Source organism: Lycium ferocissimum, chromosome 8, assembly GCF_029784015.1.
Source record: "Lycium ferocissimum isolate CSIRO_LF1 chromosome 8, AGI_CSIRO_Lferr_CH_V1, whole genome shotgun sequence".
Lineage (NCBI taxonomy): Eukaryota > Viridiplantae > Streptophyta > Magnoliopsida > Solanales > Solanaceae > Lycium > Lycium ferocissimum.
Genome location: NC_081349.1, coordinates 16,008,492 through 16,030,297, shown reverse-complemented (window position 1 = coordinate 16,030,297; position 21,806 = coordinate 16,008,492). Strand labels below are relative to the sequence as shown.

At 37.5% G+C, this 21,806-nt stretch overlaps 1 protein-coding gene across 1 annotated transcript; it reads left to right on the top strand.

The window, feature by feature from the left end:
- Positions 1 to 1,004: 1,004 nt before the first annotated feature.
- On the top strand, positions 1,005 to 20,225 carry LOC132067349 (methyl-CpG-binding domain-containing protein 9). Its single transcript, XM_059460553.1, has 10 exons — positions 1,005 to 1,767; positions 8,815 to 9,445; positions 9,585 to 10,637; positions 10,747 to 11,340; positions 12,632 to 12,925; positions 13,012 to 13,344; positions 13,632 to 13,730; positions 14,705 to 15,145; positions 15,850 to 18,054; positions 19,355 to 20,225. The coding sequence occupies exons 1-10, from the start codon at positions 1,319 to 1,321 to the stop codon at positions 19,697 to 19,699; spliced, it is 6,444 nt and encodes a 2,147-aa protein (XP_059316536.1). The 5' UTR covers positions 1,005 to 1,318; the 3' UTR covers positions 19,700 to 20,225.
- Positions 20,226 to 21,806: the final 1,581 nt, after the last annotated feature.

The window sequence follows — 21,806 nt, the reverse complement described above, 5'->3', positions numbered from 1 at the left end:
TCTCACGATTTTTATTTATTTATTACGTTGTAAGTTTTTATAATACATTATTGTTATTTACTTTAAATTTGTAATCTTACAAGAATCACAAACCCAAAAAAGGGAAAACTCTTTATTACTAGTAGATAGCATAATCCTATAATTCATAACAAATGTCCAAATTCAAAAAAGGTTAAAAATTGAAAATAAATTTTTAAAATTCAAAATAACAAAATTACCACCCATTTGACTATACTTATCAAATAGTGAAACTATTAGGTAAATACCGAACACTAAAAAGTCCAAGTTGTAACTATTCAAAATATAGTCAAGAATGCATTGCAAATATCATTTTTTAACACCAATGTTTTCCTAATTTCAACTAAATATTGTCTAAATGCTAACGATTTTCAAGTACCACAATTATTATGTTATGAACGATTTAAGGTATATACACTATATACAACTACCTTTTTACACTATTGAGAATCAATCATTAATTTATTTTTGATTTAGTTTAGATATACGAACATAATATATATCTAAAGCAAAAAAATAAAATAAAATAATATATATCTTTATACTACCTGGTGCATTTTAAAATTAGACATAACAAATTATTTACTTTATTTTCTACATTACCATAGTTAAATTTAATGTAAACCATTACTCCCTATTAATAAAATTTATTTTTTATCGGATGTTCCCGAAGTGATTAGTTTATATATACGAACATTATACATATCTTTATACTACTACCTTGTGCATTTTAATTAGACACAACAAATTATTTACTTTATTTTCTTTATTAATCATAATCAAATTTACTTTACACTATTACCCCCTTATTCCGGGTGTTCCTGAAGAGATTGCTAGTGTAATTACAAAAATAAAATAAAAATACTAGTACAAAAATAAACATTTATTTTTAGATAAAATAAAGAAAAGGGTAATTTGGTCATTAGAGCAAACCAAAGTACAACACCATCTCCAGCATCTCTACGACCCCTTTTCTCCATTTTCGAGAAACCACAAAAAAAAAAAAAAAGCCAAACCCAAACACAAACCTCTCTTCACTTTTCTTCTTCTCTTTCGACCAGTACAAACTCTCTCACTAATACACAAATTTGTCTCTTACCAATTTACGTTACACAACATACACATCTGTTTTTTGGATTCACAAAATCCCATTTTTGCTTAAATCACCTATAAACCCCTTTTATATATAGAGCACCTCTTCTTTACATATAATGCTTGTTGATGTCTCTGAGCAAAACAAAAAATTATTTCACTCTCACAATAATAATACAAATTTCTACTTCTTGTTTTTCAGAAGAAAATGAAGAACAACAATCGTCCTTTGCCTTTTCATATCGATCTTAACGAAGCTCCTTTGCCTTCACCGAGAGAAAGGGTTGTTGTTTCCGCTCCATTCTTGGATAACCCGGAACCCACCCGGGTTAAAAATGAACCGGGTCAACCCGACCCGGTTAGGAATGTTCGGGTCTGTAGTTCTTGCCAGTCGGGTTCGGGTTCAGGTTCTAGGAGGTGGGGTCAGCAAGAGGAATGGAAGTGTTTTAAATGTGTGTTGAGTGGGGGTGGTGGGGTAAGTGGGGGTGGCGGGGTAAGTGGGGTAGGTGGGGTGTTGGATATGAATGCTGTGCCGGTTTTCGATATGAATGCATCGCCGCCACGGGAATTGATGGAGGAAGGAGAAAGCATGTGTGTGGACTTGAATGATGAGTTGCCTGTTATAAGAGAATTGGAGCAAGAACGTGTGGTGAACAAGTATGGATTTTACTTCTTTATTTATCCTTTTATTTACGTATAAACACGAATCGTCGATTATTTATAGCAATGCTTGTTGTTATGTATATGTATATATAAAGGTTTAAACTTTGTGAGTTGTGTATATCTTGGGGTTTGTTGATGTGATGTCTGTTGATTATTTGTAGCAATGCTTGTTGTGTATGTGTATATAAAGGTTCAAACTTTGTGAGTGTGAGTTGTGTTTCTTGATGTTAGACTGTGATTGGATTATTTATAGCAATGCTTGTTGATATATGTACATAAAGGTTCAAACTTTGTGAGTGTGAGTTGTGTATCTTGGGTTTCTTGATGTTAGACTGTAATTTTTATTGTATTTGATTGAATTTTTGGTTTGTTTTAAATAAATGTTTGGTGTTTTAATTGCTAGATACGGTGTGGTACTTTGATAAATGAAATAGTTGTGTTTCGACATAGGTTGCTGAACCTCATTCCACGGAATTGTGGTTTCAGTAGTCTTTGATTGGATTTCATTTTTTCTTTCTATTGTTTCTTTGATATGTTATCCTAAACTAAAGGAATGAAAATAAAAGATTCATATTAAGATCTGATGACAGCATTAGAATTCAATCTCTTTTTCATTGGTTTGTCTAGTAAGTCTTTTAGAAAGTGGGGATAGGATTCCTCTCTCTCCAGTCCCTACTATGTGAACATTTTTGATAAAGAGTCCCCTATTCTATGTCAAGTGTCATCTGTTTTAACTAATCGATGGTGTCACATCAAGAGGGAAAACAAGTACTTGACTGTCAGTGTATTGACTTCTTCCAAAATGCAAACGATAGCAGTGCTTTGATATCAGACCAATTTGGTGTGGCCTCAACTTAAGTTGGAAGGTCCTTGCTGACGCCTCTCATCTTCTAGATGCTATCTTAGTCCCTTTATGCCATTTTATATAGTGGTATTTGACTGGACTGGTAGTTTGAGATGTTAATTCGACTTTAGCGGTTAGTGTAATAAAATATTAAATTAACATTGGGAAGTTAGTCTGATAAAGTAAAAATTATATCAACGACTATGCCTCAGTCCTAAATAGGTAGGGACCGCTGTATGTATCCTCATTGACCTTTTCTTACTCCAGTTAGAACTTACTCTCAGGCCAATATTATCAAAAAAGTAAACCTAAGTTTTATATTTCAGTAGTTACGTGAATTTGAATTCCTTACAATTATGGAAGTTTTTTTTTTGAAATGATTAATTGAATGGTACAAATTTTATGGTACGTCTAAAATGGAGTCATAGAAATTTGATATTTAGTCCCAAAATGCATATTGTCTTTTCTCTCACACTTCCAAATTATTAAGGGTCTCTGTACCTATATATATGAGGTATGAGTTCTGATACTTGCAAAGGTAGTCAGAGAGTCTGATAAAATCTGGAGAAATTTCTTTTGGATGACAATATTATTAGTGTCATTTCCTCGAGATGCGAAGCAAGGAGTCATCGCGTTCTGGGGGCAGCCATGAGCCTTAGAGAAGTGTGTGCTTCTGACAATGTCGAGCAAACTGATCCTGATGTGAAAAGTTGAGTCTTTGAATCCCATCTTTGAGGAGTTGGATAATATCAACGTTATTGTATACTAGACACTCGAATTAGTCATTGTAGTTGCAATTTGATTATTATATTTCTAGATTCATATATGTTTGGCAAGTTTGAATTTTCCGTGACATGTGCGTTTCACTTCAAAAAATTGTGTGCATCGTTTCTTGTTTTTTTCGCTTCAAGCCCAATGGACCTTGTCTTTCTTTGCATTAGCTTTTAAACACATTGCTGGATGGTAACAAAGAAATAAATCATACCACTTGGAAGGATGGTAGATAGTAATCTGAATCAAGAAGGGTGATGAATGGGAATGGGGAATTTGGAACCTTCTTTTGGGCCAAGTGAATGAAGATTTAAAACTTGACCGCCAGAATTTGCTTCTAAATGGTTATGGAAGTACAAAAAGGAGGAAGAGGTGACATGGGAAGAAGTAATTTAATTGAAGTATGGTGAACGAGCCCTTGTTGTACCAGAAAGTTAACACTTCACATCTTATCCGTAGTGGCAAGATTTTATAGCTTGTAAATGTTACCTGTTTCAAAAAAAAAAAAAAAAAAAAAAAGATTTTATAGCATGTATTGAAACAAATGCAGAAAAGGTGAACGTAGATCTGTATTTGCATCGTCCTGGACAATTGTGGGACATTTTAGAATATATTTTGGGGTGAGATGGGTAGTGTGCCAATGACTGTGTAGGAACTTTTTTGCTGTCAGATGTAGAAAGAACTGATGAAATTGTGTGAGAACAGTCTCAGCTTCTGTGTGTTAGGTGGCATGGATGGGGAAGAATCATAGATGCTTTGAGGTGTGTACTTTCGTCATTAGTTCATCGCACCGGGTGTGGCCTAGTGGTCAATGAAGTGAGTTGAGAACCATGAGGTCTCTGATTAAAATGTCAACACATAATAGTAGGTCATTTCGTCTCATTTGTCCAAGCCTTTATGGACAAAGTTACCCGGTGCTTGTGCTGGTGGAACGTAGCAGGTACCCCGTGGAATTAGTAGTGGTGCGTGCAAGCTAGCCCGGACGCCACAGTTTAAAAACAAAACTTTCATCATTAGTTCATCATTAGCAACCTAAATAACTTGGAGAATAGTTGCGTGTAAGCAGTAGAGTGTAGAACAGGAAGGTCAATGTTGAAGATTTCATATATTGCCAAAGGGAAGAAAGAGCGTGAGATCTATACTGTTTTCCAAGTATAGATTAGGAATGCAGCAACTAACACATTGTCAAAGGGAAAAGCGTATTAGATCTATACTAATAGAACCAGTTTCAAAAAAATAAAATAAAATGCGTATTAGATCTATACTATGTTTCAAGCATGGCTTAGTAGTTTAGCAATACTGTTTAGCAATATATTGTCAAAGGGAAGAAAGAGCATGAAATCTATACTGTTTTCCAAGTATAGATTAGGAATGCAGCAACTAACACATTGTCAAAGGGAAAAGGCGTATTAGATCTATACTATGCAGCAACTAACACATTGTCAAAGGGAAAAGGCGTATTAGATCTATACTATGTTTCAAGCATGGCTTCGTAGTTTAGCAATTGGGTTGTTCAATTTTTAGGAAAAAATGTTAAAAAATAAATAAATTTGATTCACGTTTGCAAAAACAATGTTCCTTCGTTTCTGATATTTTTACCATGGATTAATTCAATGAATGAGAACGAATCAACTGATTGATGATCATAATTATCTTGAATATATTAACCATTTTTTATTTTTCGATCGCCGGGAAGGGACAAAAGAAAGATCTTGTTGTTTCTTCAACAATTTCTGATCTCTACTGGAGCAATTCATGGAAGGCAGAATGCAGTCCCAAGAAGAGAAACTCAAAATGCTTTCCCTGAAATTGGAACTACAGAACTTGGCCAAGGCAGATCCTTGAGCATATCTTCTTTGGTACTTCAGTGAGGGAAATTTTGATAGTTCTTCTAATGGATATTTATCCCATTCTTGTTGCTGCTTTGAGAAATGCCATGTCTTCAACAGAGAAAAGTGACCTTAACTCTGTCTTTGAGCTTTATCTTTGATCTTATAATGATGATATGGGTATAAAATGTCTTTAGTAGGACTTTCCAATTATTTTGTAGTTCTTCTTATGGATGTTTGTCCCATTCTTGTTGCTGCGTCATGCTTTCAATGGAGAAAAGTGATTTTAACTGTGTCTTTGAGCTTTATCTTTGATCATATAATGATGATCTGAGATAATATCTTTAGTAGGACTTCACAGTCTCTTTTTTGAAACTGGTAACTATAGGACTTCACAGTCTCTTGGGTGTTCAAGATAGCTTTTTCACTCAATGGAACTCTCCATCTTCCATTTCCATGAAAATTTCCTATTGCATCTTCTCGCGTTATTCCTATTCCTTTTTGGTCGATTCTCATCAGCCAGCCATAACCAATATGCGCATTCAAAATTTGCATTTCCTGGATTATCAGTTTTAAGAGCAGTTACATATCCTTACAGTACCAGTTTCTCAAAAAAAAAAAAGAGCACTTACATATCCTTTGCACACTCTGCAACGATCAAAGCCGACAAGCCCGTAAGCTATGTTGCTCAGACTCTTCAAAGTTGCTGCTGCATCCGTTTCAAATCCTCCTAAAATGCACTATTTTGGAGGATCTGACACCCAGCCGACGGTAAATTTGAAGAGTCCGACCAACATAGTCTGTAGGATATATCATCAGCCCGTTTGGCTTAGCTTATAAGTTGCTGAAGACAGCTTATAAGCTGTTTTCAGCTTTTTTGAGTGTTTGGCTGGCCAGCTTATAAGCCATTTTGTGCTTAAAATAAGCCCAAAAAAATAAGTTGGCCCGTTTGGCTTAGCTTAAAAAAAGCAGCTTATAAGCTGCTTTTTTTAAGCCCATCCAAACAGGCTTCTTGTGTCTATGCTGATGGTCTACCAGTGATTCAAATTTTAGATGATTTAACCCTTAGTGGCAAAATCGATTAAGTACCCCCAGAGGTAGACTATAAACTCCATTTCTATCCTCAGGAAATTACTCCTCACAAATTTTTTCCATATAATTTATAGACCATACAAGTGCTCGTTGAGCCCATGTGAAGGTTTTGGTTAAGATATGGCAGATCCCCCCAAGTATACAAATGGAACCTAACCTTACATGTCCTTTGATTATATCTTCTAAATCTTCCACACTAACAATCCATCCTTCCCCTCCAAAAGGGAATTTTTAATAAATAACCAAATATGATACTAGGGCTAAGTGTCAAGTTGGTAATTTTTCTATCAAGCTATGTACCAGCATGTAATTTTATAGTAACACTTCTAGCGAAAGATGTTCTTCAGCATTCCGATACTAATAACCTAAAGGAATACAACCTCTTTGAGAGAAACCATATATAAAGAAAAGGTATGAAGTTGAACTACTCTGCAAACATTGGGCAATTGGTTTTACACCTGAGGCGAATGGAGTAGTAGTTTCATGTGGGAAATAAACTAACCAGCTATTCTCATTTCTCTCCTTTTCCCTTTTCCAGATCTCATTCCCCCCTACAATACTTCCAGTAAATAACTTGCTTTGTGGACAAACTCATGGATGAGGAAAAAGAGCGTCGATCCAAAACTTTCTTCTTTGGTCCTCCAAAGAAGAAATGTAATTAAGCCCATACAAATAAGGTTCTCTAGTAAATACAGGAATGGAAAATTTTGTGCTACCATATCCAGAATCTTCCGATAAAATATGCCTTGCCTGAATCCAAGCTAAGCTTAATTACTTGCAACAGTTTCTTCCCTCTTTTGGCTTTCATGGTGAAGATAAAAATAACTAGTCGCAAATAAATCAAATGTTCAACAATCCAAAGTTAAAAGTACTATCCGTATGATTTTCGTTAATGAAAAGAGACAATATCGTGCATCATTAGATTTTTTATTCTCAATCAAATAAAGACAATTGCTGAGTTGAATAGGTTCAATATTGGGCTGAGAAGTTAAAGTCAATGAGTTACTTCAATGTTAGCAAAATGTATGTATTCCCTATAATCTAATATCCGTTCTTGTTTTGTGCTGTCCAAACTTTTGTCCACCTATGATTGGATGTTTTGAATGAATAACTCCTCAAAAGTCATTGCTATTAAGTTTAATACAGTTACTGGTAAACCTTAGGCCTTTAATTCAGTCACTGCTAGCAATCGTAAGGGCAACTTTTCAGTCATTGCTAGCAGTCGTAAGGGCGACGTGTCTTCCTTCCGAAATAAGTAGATGCAACTTTTTTGCTGACACCCGTTAATAATTACTCAAATCTCTTGGTAAAATAAGGTATCTACTTTTATACTACAGTCAAAAGTATCGTCATCTCCATTTTTAATTCATTTCTATTTAAGTCTAACCAATGCCTCTTACCTAACATTTAAGGTAACTGCAAATTAGCTCGATTTGAACATAGTACCTGTTAAAAGTCCCACATTGATGGGTGGGAGGGAAATTTGTATCCTTATATGGTCTTGGGCAATCTTCACCTCTTGAGCTAGCTTTTGGGGTTGAGTTAGGCCCAAAGTCCAAATTTTTAACATGGTATCAGAGACAGGCCCATCCAAATCTTGTTTCACCCGATTGGGCCTCCATCATATATTGTCCACACACCAGATGTCAAGTCCTGGGCGTGAGGGGAAGTGTTAAGTCCCGCATTGGTGGGTGGAGGCAAATCTGTATCCTTATAGGCCCAAGGTCCGTTTCTAAGTGCCGCATCGGTGGGTGGAAGGCAATTCTGTATCCTTATAGGCCCAAGGTCCATTTATTTAACAGTAACATCTTGATTTTATGAAGGGGCCTCAAGATGTTTCTCTTTCTAATTCTTTTTATCTTTTAGGTTAACAGTAATACATTAATGAGATACCGTCGTGGTGTCCAGCCGATTTACTAAGTAAAAGTATACAAAAGGGTTGCAAAAGAAATGCAGCACCCTGCCGGCTGCCGCTTTTCAAATTCAGTTTGAGATTGCTGGCCATTTCCTGTTTTCTTTCATTCTTTTGAGATGGAATTCTTTCTTTTCCCCTTCTCAAAACAACAACATACCCAGTGGAATCCCACAAAGTGGGGTCTGGGGAGGGTAGAGTGTACGCAGACCTTACCCCTACCTTGGGAGGTAGAGAGGCTGTTTCCGGTAGACCCTCGGTACAAGGACAAAATAGCGATGAATTTACTCTGACTAATAGAGAAGGAACAATAATCCATTTGGGCATCTTGCAGCAGAATGTAGATCTTAGAACTTAGATCTTATAGATCTATCTACTTATTAGTGCGATTAACAGTGTATACTAACTTTGCTTCAGAAATCTAGGTGGATTAATAGTGTATTTGGATATTAGTGCGATTTGTCTTCCATAATATTGAAATGCGGTAGATCAGGTTTATTTAATGCTTTGGGTTCACTTTTTCCCTCTACGGGTTGCTTTAGGAGTAACTGGGACATATAAACTGATATTATGTATATTGCTGGTGTTCACAGATTCCAAGCTATGAAAAGTTTCTCTTCTACTGGCCGTTCCTTCAATGCCCCAACAAGCTCTTTTTTGGTATATAGGGAGAATGGATTCAATTTTCAGAAGGCTTCCTCACTTACAGGGGATATTCGTAAGTCACAATTGGAGGACACAGCTCTCGATAGACCTCATTCTGACCGGATAAATCTAAGCATAACAGATCCAGTATTGATGTATGATTCAAGGAATCGTGTATGTGATTTTACTGCAAAGAAATTTGTTCTACCAAGAACGCGTGAAATTTATCTTCAAGAACTTAGAGAATATATTGCTGGGATGAAAGGCCATCTAGATGATGGCTGGCATGTGGATATTAAGTATTGTGACAAAAGATGCAAGACTTATCCAGTATATGTTGGACCAAATGGAACTTCCTTTGAGTCGCCTGATGATGTTGCTCAACATATGGGGTTGTACCAATCTGTGGAAGTTGATGGCGGTAAATTTACTTTAGTTCGTGAGGGATTGCCAAATGTCTTTAGAAGTAAATTAGCTTCAGGTTCTGCTAAAGCCCGCAAGTCTGAACAAAGTCGGAATTCTCCTGGGGGCAACTTCTTCCGTAATGGTGGCTCTATAGCCAAGAGTATATATCCAAGTGTATGTTCATCCTATTACCAATATTTAGTTTAATACTGCCATGCTAGTTTTTGCATTTCTAATCTCCTCATAGTCCGAAGAATCAGGTAGTCTTAATTGCTTGACATTTTTACTGACTTACGTTTGCCTGTTCTTTCAGGATGGCTATCCAGTTCAGTTTCAGGACTTCTTTCTTATGCAAGCTGGAAATGTTGACCCTCGACCATCATATCACAGCACTGGTGAGATATGGCCTGTGGGTTACTTGTCTAGCTGGCATGACAGAATTACAGGATCTTTTTTTACTTGTGAGGTTGCTGATGGAGGTGATCCTGGCCCAGTTTTCAAGGTCAAGAGGTACCCATGCAGCCTGCAGTCTATCCCAATTGGTTCGACGGTCCTTTTAACATCTAGATGCGATTCTCGTATTGGCGAAGATAATGTGGAAAATGGTAATTCTGTAACTTCTATGCTGGATGATGAGGAGAGTTCTTCCATCCAGGTGATGCTAGAAGAGTGCGACCCACCAGATCTGAATTGTGACACTGAAAATATGCAGTGGCTGAATTCATTACCTGGAAAGTTTGGAAAGGTATGTCCTGGTGTTATTGGGCAAGGAGACAGTGTGGGGGAGTTTGTTGTGGAAGGAAGATCTACATCTTCTGTGTGGGAAATGGTTTCCCAGCATCTTCTGCATGCATGCATTGATGCTTATAAGCAAAAAGGTGTAATCCAATTCTGCTGTAGTCATGAGGTATATAAAATGGATGAAAAAGAGCTGAGTGAAGTAGGTTCATTGTCCAAGTTCTCTTACTGTGGTGGCACTTTTAACTTTCCAAGATTAGTGCAGAGCAATTTCGATTTTAAAATTGCTTGTGAAATGTTAGTGAAGTGGTTAGAGCAAGACAGATTTGGACTAGATGCAGACTTCGTGCAAGAAATTATAGAACAGCTTCCTGGTGTATCTGCATGCACTAATTATAAAAGTGTTAGTAAGAGAAAGGACAACACAACTCTGCAAACAGTCAGAAATGGGTTCCTGCAGGCTAAAAGAAAGAATCACATGCAGGATGAGAGGGAAGCTGTCGAATCTTTGAGAATTTCTGGAACACGCAAAAATCATATGGGGGACGCTGACATCAGGCGTCCCTGTATTGCTGGAAAGCCGCTTAGCACAAAGATTCCTGCATTTTTGATAGGTGACACTCTCCAGGTATCTTGTAACTTTCGAGTTTGTTGTCTAGAAAGGAATTGGATGTTCCCATATGCTTACTCTTTCTTTTTTGAATCTTTTTCATTTTTATTTTATCAAATGTGTTTAGGTTTGGGAATTCTTGTTGAGGTTTTCAGAAGTCTTGGGGCTGGAAGCTCCACTTTCATTTGAAGAACTTGAAGAGGAAATAGTTGGTCCATGGACAGATAAAACAAGTTCAATCGAAATGCCCACACTCGAGATTCAGGATGTCAGGGAGATCGCCTTAGCAAGAGGTGAAATGGACTCTCTATCTGGTAGATTGGGTTTTCATCAATCTATTGGATTTACTCGTTTGCTTTTGGCAAAGATTCATGGTCTACTGCTCAAAGCTCTCGTCACCGAGCTGGTCTCAAAAGTTGCTGTCTATGTCGATCCGAATTATGGTGCAGGAGGGTTCAAATCTAGAAGAGGCAGGAAAAAAGATGCTGACAATTTAGCGACTCTCAAAAAAACGAGACTTGATATGCTTCCCATTAATGAAGTTACATGGCCTGAAATTGCTCGGAGGTACATGTTAGCAGTGTGGACCATGGAAGTTAATCTTGAGTCTCCAGAAATTGCTTGCCGGGAGAGTGGGAAGGTATTTCATTGCTTACAAGGTGATGGTGGGACACTTTGTGGCTCTCTTACGGGAGTTGCTGCATTAGAGGCTGATGCAATGGTAAGATCAGTTCATATTTCTTTCCTTGTGATGGCACATGGTTGTTTCTTGATTTGAGGAATCTAAATATGTACTTTTTGTTGCCCTTTTGCCTTGTTTTCATGTTGTCATTAAAGTAATCTCTCTTCCATCACAATACTTGTGGTGATACTATGTCATGTTTTGCCAAAATCTTTTAACTGATTTCACATAATAAGATGATCAGAATCTCAAGATGTCATTAATTTTAAAAATGCACATGAATTTCCATTTTGTGAGGCAACATCTAGCCTAACTTGGCTCGCTAGATGCTGACCTAGTTTAAAAAAAGGATGGAAGTAATAGTTGATTATGGTGCATTAAGAACATGCGAATATGCAGAAATGCCTACATTTTATGTGCATTGCTATTATACGTTTAACAAGTTAATGACAATTGTAAGCTCATTCTGTGGAGTAATACTTGTTATTTTGGTGCAATTTTTGACGTGATGTACAATCCGTAGAAGATGGAATGTGTCCCCTTTAAGCCGCAATGGTAAGATTTACACCTGTTGCATGTAGGCTGTAGCATTCTCATTCTCTATACTGAGAGTATTTTGATGATAGCTTATTGAAGTGTTGGGGAAAATCACCCACATACAAGGTGTATACAAAAATATTTTGAGTCTTACAGAAATTAAAAAAAAAAAAAAATGATTCTCCACAAAGAGTATTCAATCATCAATATCAATTGAGTATCATATTTGCTCCAGAAGTGTACAGAAAATCAAGTGTGCCAATAAATTCCTCTACAACATGTTTGTTTTAAACTTGTGATCCGTAAGTGTGCCAATACTATTGATTTATTAATCGTTAAGAAGTGCAATTAGTATTATTATATATGCTTTGCTTGAGATATTTATTTTGGACGCGCCACCTTGTTCTTTCTATTTTTCATGTTCTGTGTTCTTTATTCCATATGGGAACACACTTAAAGAGACCTCTTAAAGTTATTTCCTAAAAGCTTTCCACTTTTACCTTGTCTTTAGAGCTGGATATACAGTCAACTTCTTGTCAATGTAATATAGTTTAAGCTTCTTGTCAATGTTAAATAGTTCAAGCTTCTTGTCAATGTTAAATTAATGTGTTTGTTCTTGTCATACCTGCTTTGTGTGTTTCATACCCTACTTGAAGAGTGAATTTCTTGTGTCCATTTTGTAGCCATCTGGCTGTTGGTAAATGTATACACATTGTTGTCTTCTCAATATGCTTGCTTCTCCTGTTATCTGAGGTTTGTGAAAATTAAAACATTCTCAAGTGTGTGATTTCAGCTTCTTGCAGAGGCTACAAAGCAAATATTTGGATCACTGAAGAGGGGAAGCATTTTTGTTTCCATTGATGAGAAAGAATCTGATGCCAAAGGAGCCGACGCTGATGATGGAAAAGTCCCGGAGTGGGCAAAGGCGCTGGAGCCAGTACGGAAGCTGCCTACAAATGTGGGGGCTCGTATCAGGAAATGTATCAATGAGGCTTTGGAAAAAGATCCACCTGAATGGGCAAGGGAAAAATTGGTGTACTCGATTAGTAAGGAAGTTTACAAGGGAAATGCATCAGGGCCAACCAAGGTGCAGCATGATGAATATCTTGAATATGTATTAAATGTGTCAGCTTTGTAAAACGACTAACCTTTAATCAAAATAACTTGATGCAGAGAGCAGTAATTTCTGTCCTGGCTGATGTTAACAGTGAAACTACTTCTTCCAAACCTGAGAAGGAAGTAAAGGTAAAGAGTTCTACCTCTGTGTCTGATATCATTATGAAACAATGTCGGATTATACTGCGGCGAGCTGTCAAAGAAGATAAAGATAAAGTCTTCTGCAATCTCTTGGGAAGATCTGTTCTGAACCCTAATGATGACGATGAGGGGCTTCTTGGGCATCCGGCAATGGTATCTCGGCCTTTAGACTTCAGGACCGTTGATCTGAAGTTGGCTGCTGGATCCTATGGGGGATCACATGAATCTTTCATCGATGATGTGCGGGAGGTAATTCTTTTAACATGTATATATGGTTTCACTGATACATTAAAGAGAGGTCCAACTCTGGTTTCTTAAATAAGATTGCATTTGCAGTATGTATAAAATTGTGTGTAGTTGTTGCCACAGCTATATTCTTAGATATCTGGGATTTACTGGATCATTTTACTTAGAAAGATGCATGATTAGTTCAAGTTTTTGTGGCAATTTTTCATTTGATCCTTCTCTTTTTATTTCCATATCTTTGATTTAATGGCAAGAAACGATCAATATTGCTTATTCTTTTCTTCTTTTAGGTTTGGCATAATATAAGGACTGCGTACTGCAACAAGTCCAATTTGCTTGATTTAGCTGGATCTTTGTTGCAGAAATTCGAGGAAGATTATGAAAAAGAGGTTTGTGTTCTAGCCTTTATCCCTATTTTTTTAAGCAGGAAAGAATCGCTTTGCCTTGAACTATTTTATATGGTTGTTTCTTCTTCTTCTTCTTTTTTTTTTTTTTTTTTTAATTTACGGTGTAGTAGTAGTACTAGTTCCCTTTTAGATAAGCATGATGTTTCTTCCTATTTAGGCAAGAGCCGAAATGATATGGGTGAAAGTAATTCAATACTTCAGTTGAGGAAAGGAATCCAATCTAAAAGCTAGTCTTCTTTCATCCTAAGAGTCTGATGCAGTTAGCAAATGTCGTGGTAGTTCAGTTCGAAGAAAGGAAGTTGAGCCACTCCGCAATCGGCTGAACTCCTTTTTTTTTTTTTTTTTTTGTAAGGTAAATAATTTTATTAACAATTGGGGAAACCCCGTATACAAGCCCTATACCAGAAGAGAACCTACACCATAATATGGTTCTCAACAGAAGAGATCCAATCCTCCATACAAATAGGGACCCTCATGAGTACGTAATAAGTCAACCTCCTCTCAGAGTGGAAACGAAGAATACAAAATGTTTATTATTTCAGTATGTCAAGTGCGGTATTGGCTTCTTGAAGCCGTGGACCCGGTAGTACTTTCTGGTTGGTGCATGTGAAAAGTTAAATTATTCCTTGTCTAATCATTTATATATCCTGGCATGAATAATTAGTCAATGTTTCATGAGATTGCTCAGAGGTGCAAAAAGATGAGCAGTATGATACTAGAGTTGGTCGATTCACTTTTTTGTGCTTGGATTCAAAACCCTTTAAACTATGATATTGTTTTTGGAGGAAATTTGTTTTTGAAATTTATCTGACTCACTCAGTTTAGTTTTTTCAGTAATCTAATATTTTGGTTGAGAGTTGAACCTTTGCTCCATTGAGTTTGTGATTCAACTTCTTTGCTTAAACCATTGTCATTGTTGTTGTTTAACTAAGCTTTGGCTTGGTCATGTCTCCCAGGTTCTTCCCCTAGTCCAGAAAATCGAGTGTTCAAATGACAGCAGTTTAAGCAGTGAAGCTGCAAAAGCGAGAGATGAACTCCTAGCTCATGTGAATGAGAGCCTACTTCCTAAAGCCCCTTGGGAGGAAGGAATCTGTAAAGTATGTGGCATGGATAAAGATGACGTCAATTGTCTTCTTTGTGATAAATGTGATTCGGAGTACCATACGTATTGCTTAAATCCTCCGCTGGTTAAAGTTCCTCGGGGGAATTGGTATTGCCCCGATTGTGAAGCTAAGAAATCACAGTCCCTGAATGCTTCTTCTGGTTCTCATATTATTCGTCAATGCGTTAAAAGGAGGTTGCACAGAAAAAAACTAACTCTCAAGATTATGGACGCACTTTCTCGATTAACAAGCACAATGGAGTTGAAAGAATATTGGGAACTTCCACGGGAGGATGTATGTTCTTTAACTTTCTTCTGTATTCCTATGTTGATGTCACAATGTTAGGTATATGTTAGCCTGTTTGCTGTTGGAAGATGTACGAAATAATATCTTTGCTTGATCCTAGAAATAAGTATTTGTCTCACTTGTCTCCCTTTCTGTTTTTTGCAATGTCTTCCAAGTTTAATTGACTTGTTAATTATATTGGTAATGGTGGAAAAATGTTTTGAAGTAATTATTGGAGTTTGTTTCCAAATGTCTAAGACATTTGAAATATCTCACATTAAACTTCTATAACATGAGAAATATGCATGGAATTATCAAACAAGTGTGTAATGATTTGTAGACATCTGAAATTCATGTCATAGAAAAGGTATGGTTTGTCTACATAACTCCACTCTACTCTGTAGCTTGCACACTTTACATGCTTGCACTGCTTGACTTGAATGTGTAGCATGCTGAGAGTAGAGTCTTCAACCTAATGATATCAGACATTAAAATTTGTTGCTGGCTTCTGGAAAAAACTGAGCTTTGTGCGGTATATACATGTTAATGTTCAATTTTCATTTGATTGTGATAAGGAGAACTGTGCCGCATGCAGAATTTTTTTGTTAAATTCTATGATTGCGTATTGGGCATAACATCGAAGTAGAACATGAATTATGTGCAGCTTTTCCTAACCTAATTTGACATGTACTATTTCTTTCTCCATGGTGCAGAGAATTTTCCTTCTTAAATTCCTGTGTGACGAGGTGTTGAATTCAGCCTTTCTTCGTGATCATATTGACCGAAGCGCCTCTCTGTCTGCTGAATTGCAGCAGAAACTGCGTAGCCTCAGTGCTGAGCTGAAGCTTCTAAAATGCAGAGAGGAAATTTTGACTGGAAGCCTTGCAAAACTGAAGAGTAATGGTCGGAGCAGTGGAGACGGAGGATCAGATGCATTAGCGTCTCTACGGTCCAATGACTGTAAACTGAAGGTACAGGAGCCTGACAGTGGCAGCCATAACTCGTCAATCTCTGGTGGTTGTAGACAGCTGGATGATGGCAGCAATCATATTAGAAACTCTCCTGATTCAATCAACCATTCACAGCATCAGCAGTTGTTGAAGGATGATACAGGGTCTCTGAATACTTCATCCCCTGCAAAAGGTGGTACTGAAGAAGCTAGTTTGCAAAATGACGTGTCCATAGCTACCCTCCAACAAGAAAATATTCAAGTTCCTGGCAATTGTTTGGAGTCCTCACAAAGTAGTTCAAATGGTGTGTTGCTGTTTGCTGCTCGTTTGGTGCCTGGCAATACTTTGTCAGGCTCCATGAGCAACCATATGGTTGAGCACACACCTACCACAAAATACAGCCGTCAGTGTTCCATACAAGCTGACCCAAATTTGGCGCAAGCATACCTTCTTGAGATATCTGATCTGAAGAATGAGATTCGTGCTTTGGAGGACTCAATTGCTGCCAAAGAAGTAGAACTTCAGGAGGTTTCTGTTAGGAAGGAATATATGGGACAGGATTCTGAGGGCAGACTCTACTGGAGTTGTGGCAGGTCTACTTCACTACAAATAGTTGCTAATGGCAGTACAAGTACACAGCCGGAGTCATCTCGACGTTTGTGGTCTTATGGTGTAGAAAGTTCACGAGAAAATGGTGTTTTAGATTTATCTGCTCCTTGGGAGAATATGGGCATGCCAAATCTTGATCAGTGGACATCTTATAAATCTGATGTTGAGGTTGAACTACTTCGTCGATGGCTAAGAGAGGATGACACGAGAGAGAAAGAATTGAAGGAGGCCATTTCGCGGTGGCAGGATAATAGAACCAAAAAATCCAGCTATTCGGACAGTCAAGTCCATAACAAGGTAAGACCGAGCACTTCTATCCCCTCTGAGGATTCTGGTTCCTGTTTCAGTTCTGATTCTCTCGTCACCAGAGCCGTTACTGCAATTAAAAAGAAGATTAACGGTTGCTTAGCAGAAGAGGAAATGGATATCTGCAAGGATATGGGTGTCAAAGTGAGAGTTTCTTTTGATGGTGGATTATACAGGTGCGAGTGTCTAGAACCATTATGGCCGTCTAGACCTCATTGTCTGTCTTGCCACCAAACATTTTCCAATGCTGAGGAACGTCTGAAGCATGCAAATGACAAGTGCAGGATTGATTCACCCATTCAGCGGAATGGGGAAACAAGTGAACAACCTCCTAAGCGGAAAAGAGCGGCAAAAAATGAAACACTGCAGGAGAATTCGTTGAGCAATATTGACGTGTCTCAAGCTTCCAAGAGCAAGAAGCTTGGTAATGGTGAAGCATCTAGGAGGGACAAGCATGGTAATGAACCAGCTTCTGCTGAAAATCAAACCGAACAAGAATGTCCATATAAGTTTGAGGAGATCAAAGCACAGTTCATCACTCCGACGTCTCTCAAGGAGCTGGTGAAGGACATAGGACTCATTGGGTCTAACGGTACACCATCATTTGTTCCATGCACATCTCCACATCTAAGTGATTCTGCCCTTGGATTGGTCTCCCAAAGGGAAAATGAGGTATGTGCAGGAAATTCTACAGATTTATTGTCTTCAGAGCAGGAACCTCGGAATGGAGCCAAAATTTCTACTGGAAATAACTTAGCTGTGGTTGGACCAATGTTTGAGAGACTAAAATCTGCAACCAAGAGGGGAAGAGATCAGTTCTCTTCTACCAAGGATAAAGTCCTTGAATTTGGGGATAACATGTACTTTATTATTCCGGAATCCTCACTGCGTCCTTTCATCGGTTACGCTTCTGAAATTTTGCGGCGTCTTAAAATCAACTTGCTTGACATAGATGCGGCTTTACCTGAAGAAGCTTTGAGAGTGTCAAGGTCACAATCAGAGAGAAGATGTGCATGGCGTGCCTTCGTAAAATCTGCAGCTACAATTTATGAGGTAAATGTTTTGCTCGTTCGATTGAAGCTTTATAGACTAAGCAGGCCGTTTCGAGTTTAGTGGTGCTTGCATTATGAGAGACCTTAGGGGTCGTTTGGTTGGTTTGCTCGGGAGATTTGATCTCCACATAATATCTTGCATTTGTATACAGTTCGGTTCTTACTTCTCTTTCCTTCTTCATAAACAATACCTGCATAAGTTACACATGGATTGAAACAACTAATGATACAACCCACCCTCCTAATGGTAAACAAATTTTTATTTTGATTGAAAAGTATACGCATATTTTTAACTATACAGTATATAATATTTTTTAATACATTAAACCAAACATCCAACAAGAAATAATCCCTGCATTACTATTCCCTGCATTACATACCCTGCATTCTATTCCCTGCATTATATACCCTGCATTCTATTCCTTTACTTTTTAACATTTCCAAAAAAAGAAAAAAAAAAAAAAAGAAAAAAATTGTCTCTAAACCAAACGCCCCCTTTCCCGTTCTTGTCAAATGAAGGATGCTCTTCTGCTCAAATGTTTTCTTGAGTTGTGTGTGTTTTGAATTATGTTCAGCTGAGCTAGTTCATGAGGATGATTTTGCAGCTGTGTGTATATACAGTTCATTTATTTTAGAATGTTTCATCAGAGGAACATTCAACTCCTTCCCAACTGCCTTTATTTGTTAATATGTGAGTTCCTAGATAGGCCCCCAGGGCTTTGGGTCAATTCATAGGCAAAAGTGGGATGTGTTGTCGGCATGCCATCTGGTCTCACTGAAGATTGGTGGGGCGAATATCATGAAAGACCTATTTTATCTCACCACTTGATGTGTAGAAACCGCAATAATGACTAGACAGTAAAAGACTTTTCAGTGACGAAATATCATGGAGAAAGCACCAAGAAGAATAAGAATAACGCATGCGCATATAGTAGACTTAAAGTCCTCCTACTAGTTGGACTTGGAATAAAGATTCTTTCATTATCAATTTCTGTTTATATCTTCTTAAGCTAAGAATGGACTTATATTCCAAAATGAAATTCAGATTCTCTGGTACTTCAGGGAGAAGGATAGAGAGGAGAAGCTTATTTTTCACTGATTTTCGAAGCTGGAAACAGAAGATTTCGTTGGTTATTAAGAAGAAGAAAAGTGTGTGCATTCCTAGATATAAATAGAATATATTTCTTGTGTTGAAGCACATAATAATTTAGTTGTTAGCTAAACCTCTCAGCGAATTTCTCAGTTTTCTTCTTTTGGTCCTAAAATTCTGATACTTAAACGTGCTCATTTATCTCCTTCAGGTGGTTCAAGCCTCAATTATTTTAGAGGACACCATCAAAGCTGAGTACTTGAGAAATCACTGGTGGTATTGGTCATCACCTTCAGCTGCAGCAAGAATCTCGACGCTCTCAGCCCTCGCTCTCCGTGTGTATGCCTTGGACTCTGCTGTTTTGTACGAGAAACTTTCGTGTCAAGATGCCTTGGAGACAGATTGCAAGGAAGAAAGAGAACCTCCTCATAATCCTGTCCCCACAAACACAGCCAGTCCTTCAAGGCAAAAGCTGCTCGACCCCGAACCTGCTGAGACTTCGAGACCCAAGGGTAGCAGGACAAGCAAGAGGCGAAGAGATTCATGTGGCAGCTAAAGCAGGAAACAAAAGTGAAGCAGATCATCATTATCTGCAGTTTTCCCAAGGAACTCGCTGTACCAGTGGTTGAAACTGTTTAAGCAGAAAAAGGACTTGCATAAGGTGTGCAATATCCTCTATCCAAAACTCCTGGAGCAGGCTGTGCACTAACTTCATCTATTGTTTGGCGAACTCGAAAGATGCTGTTTTGCTTTGACTTGGAAGTTAACCAAATTCTTCCAGCACATAGCCTCTCTTCGAGTATACATACAGAAGGCCTTTATGCCGATAGGATTGTGCATTTGGGCTTCATACAAATTTGGGGTTTGGGGGGTTGGGGGGGTGGGTGGGGAAGAGGCAGGCGTGTTAAACTGTTCCATCTGATGTACATATAATAGCAAGTTTGAGCAGTTGTTAGTGGCATCATGTATATAAGTTTTATAGAGACGAGTAATGTTGTTCATCAGAAACCTTCCTGATAAATGAAAAGGCAGCCAAAGTCTTCTGATATCATACAATCAGACGACTTTGTTTTAGTTAACAATGTCTTCTGAAGGTACTAGATTTTAAGTGATTTAGAAGTGAGTTTATTAATCCTAGAATTGGACCAAATTTTTGCTGAATTGGACGAATGTATGTGCCCGTCTAGATTTAATCATATGGGATACATATTTGTTGCCTGCGACCGGTGCTACATATTTCTTAATAAGTATCATCACATTTAACAGTAAATATTTGCCTGCATTTGACAATTTAACCTTGAAAGTCTCACATGAGATACATGTCACTGAGCATGATTCTAACTGACGAAAGTTTATGTACGCGTTACATTTTTTGGATTAAACGGTTTAATATAGTTATCGAGTGCGTGTAAGCTATTTCCACACCAAACTTTTGTCTGGAAGTGATGAAGTGATGATCAATTTAAATTATCACTGTTCATCTCTTTTCTGTAACATGGCGAGAGAAAGCAAAGGGCAATCAGGTGCGCTATGCTCTCGCTGCGCGATCTATAAGTTGTCGTACGCAGCCTTACAATAGAAGAGTAAACAGAAGAAAAAACAAATGGCTGCTTTAGGTTGCAATCGTTGTTAAAGTTGAAGGGCACCAACACCCCCCTTTTCACTCTAGTAGGAAAATATGGCCCTCCTTTTTAACTATATCAGCATACAATTGTTATCGAAATAGAACCTATTTAATTTCTTGAGATTTCGAGATTCTACTAGTATCTCCCTATACAACAAGTGTTGTTGTATTTACTCTTATTTTATGTGGGCACCTCTAATACTCGCGGTATTTAGGCAGATTTGAAATTATATAATTTGCCTAGTACTATCTCCAATGTCGGGTTTCCTATATATGCATTACTCAGTAAAAAATTCATAGGGCATCCTTTGACACCTGCATTTAATATGTATTCACCTTTTAAAAAAGTTTTCACATATACTCACTTTAGATGTGCGGTGTCTGCAGTGAGGCTTGACAAATTCTTACTTCAGCAAGTTATATATGAGTGAAGTTCATACATTTTTACTTGAAGTTTCGTCAAAATGGTTGGACTATAGTTATTTTTTCCTGAATTTAAACTATATATGACTGTTTTTTTGCCTGAATTCAGTCATTTTTGCTTGAACTTCAACGATATTGCATGAATTTCGGACATAAATGATTAAAGTCAGGAAAAAATGGTAACTTATCGGGCAAAATAGATCGAACTCAGCCATATATGACTGAAGTTACGTTCAGGCAAAAATGACTAAACTTTAGTTAAATGTGCCTGAAGTAAGGCAAAAAGGACTGAATTTCAGCCATATGTGACTTAAGTTCAAGCAAGAATGATTGAAGTGAGTAAAAATGACTGTGTCTGATGTGGATACACGTGCAAAGTATTTTAAAAAGCAGTCACAAATTTACTGATGACATCAAAATCGGATATCCATGCACTTCCCCCACATTGCTCCCCCCAAACAAGAATAAAAAATGAAAAAGAAAGAGATGCGATTTCCCAGAGCAACGTATTTGAGCGACAATAATATACAGACAACAACGCAAAGTAAAATGAAGATCAGTAGTGATATTACTTGCAGTACAAGAACTAACTTAAAAACAAGTATCAATTAAAATT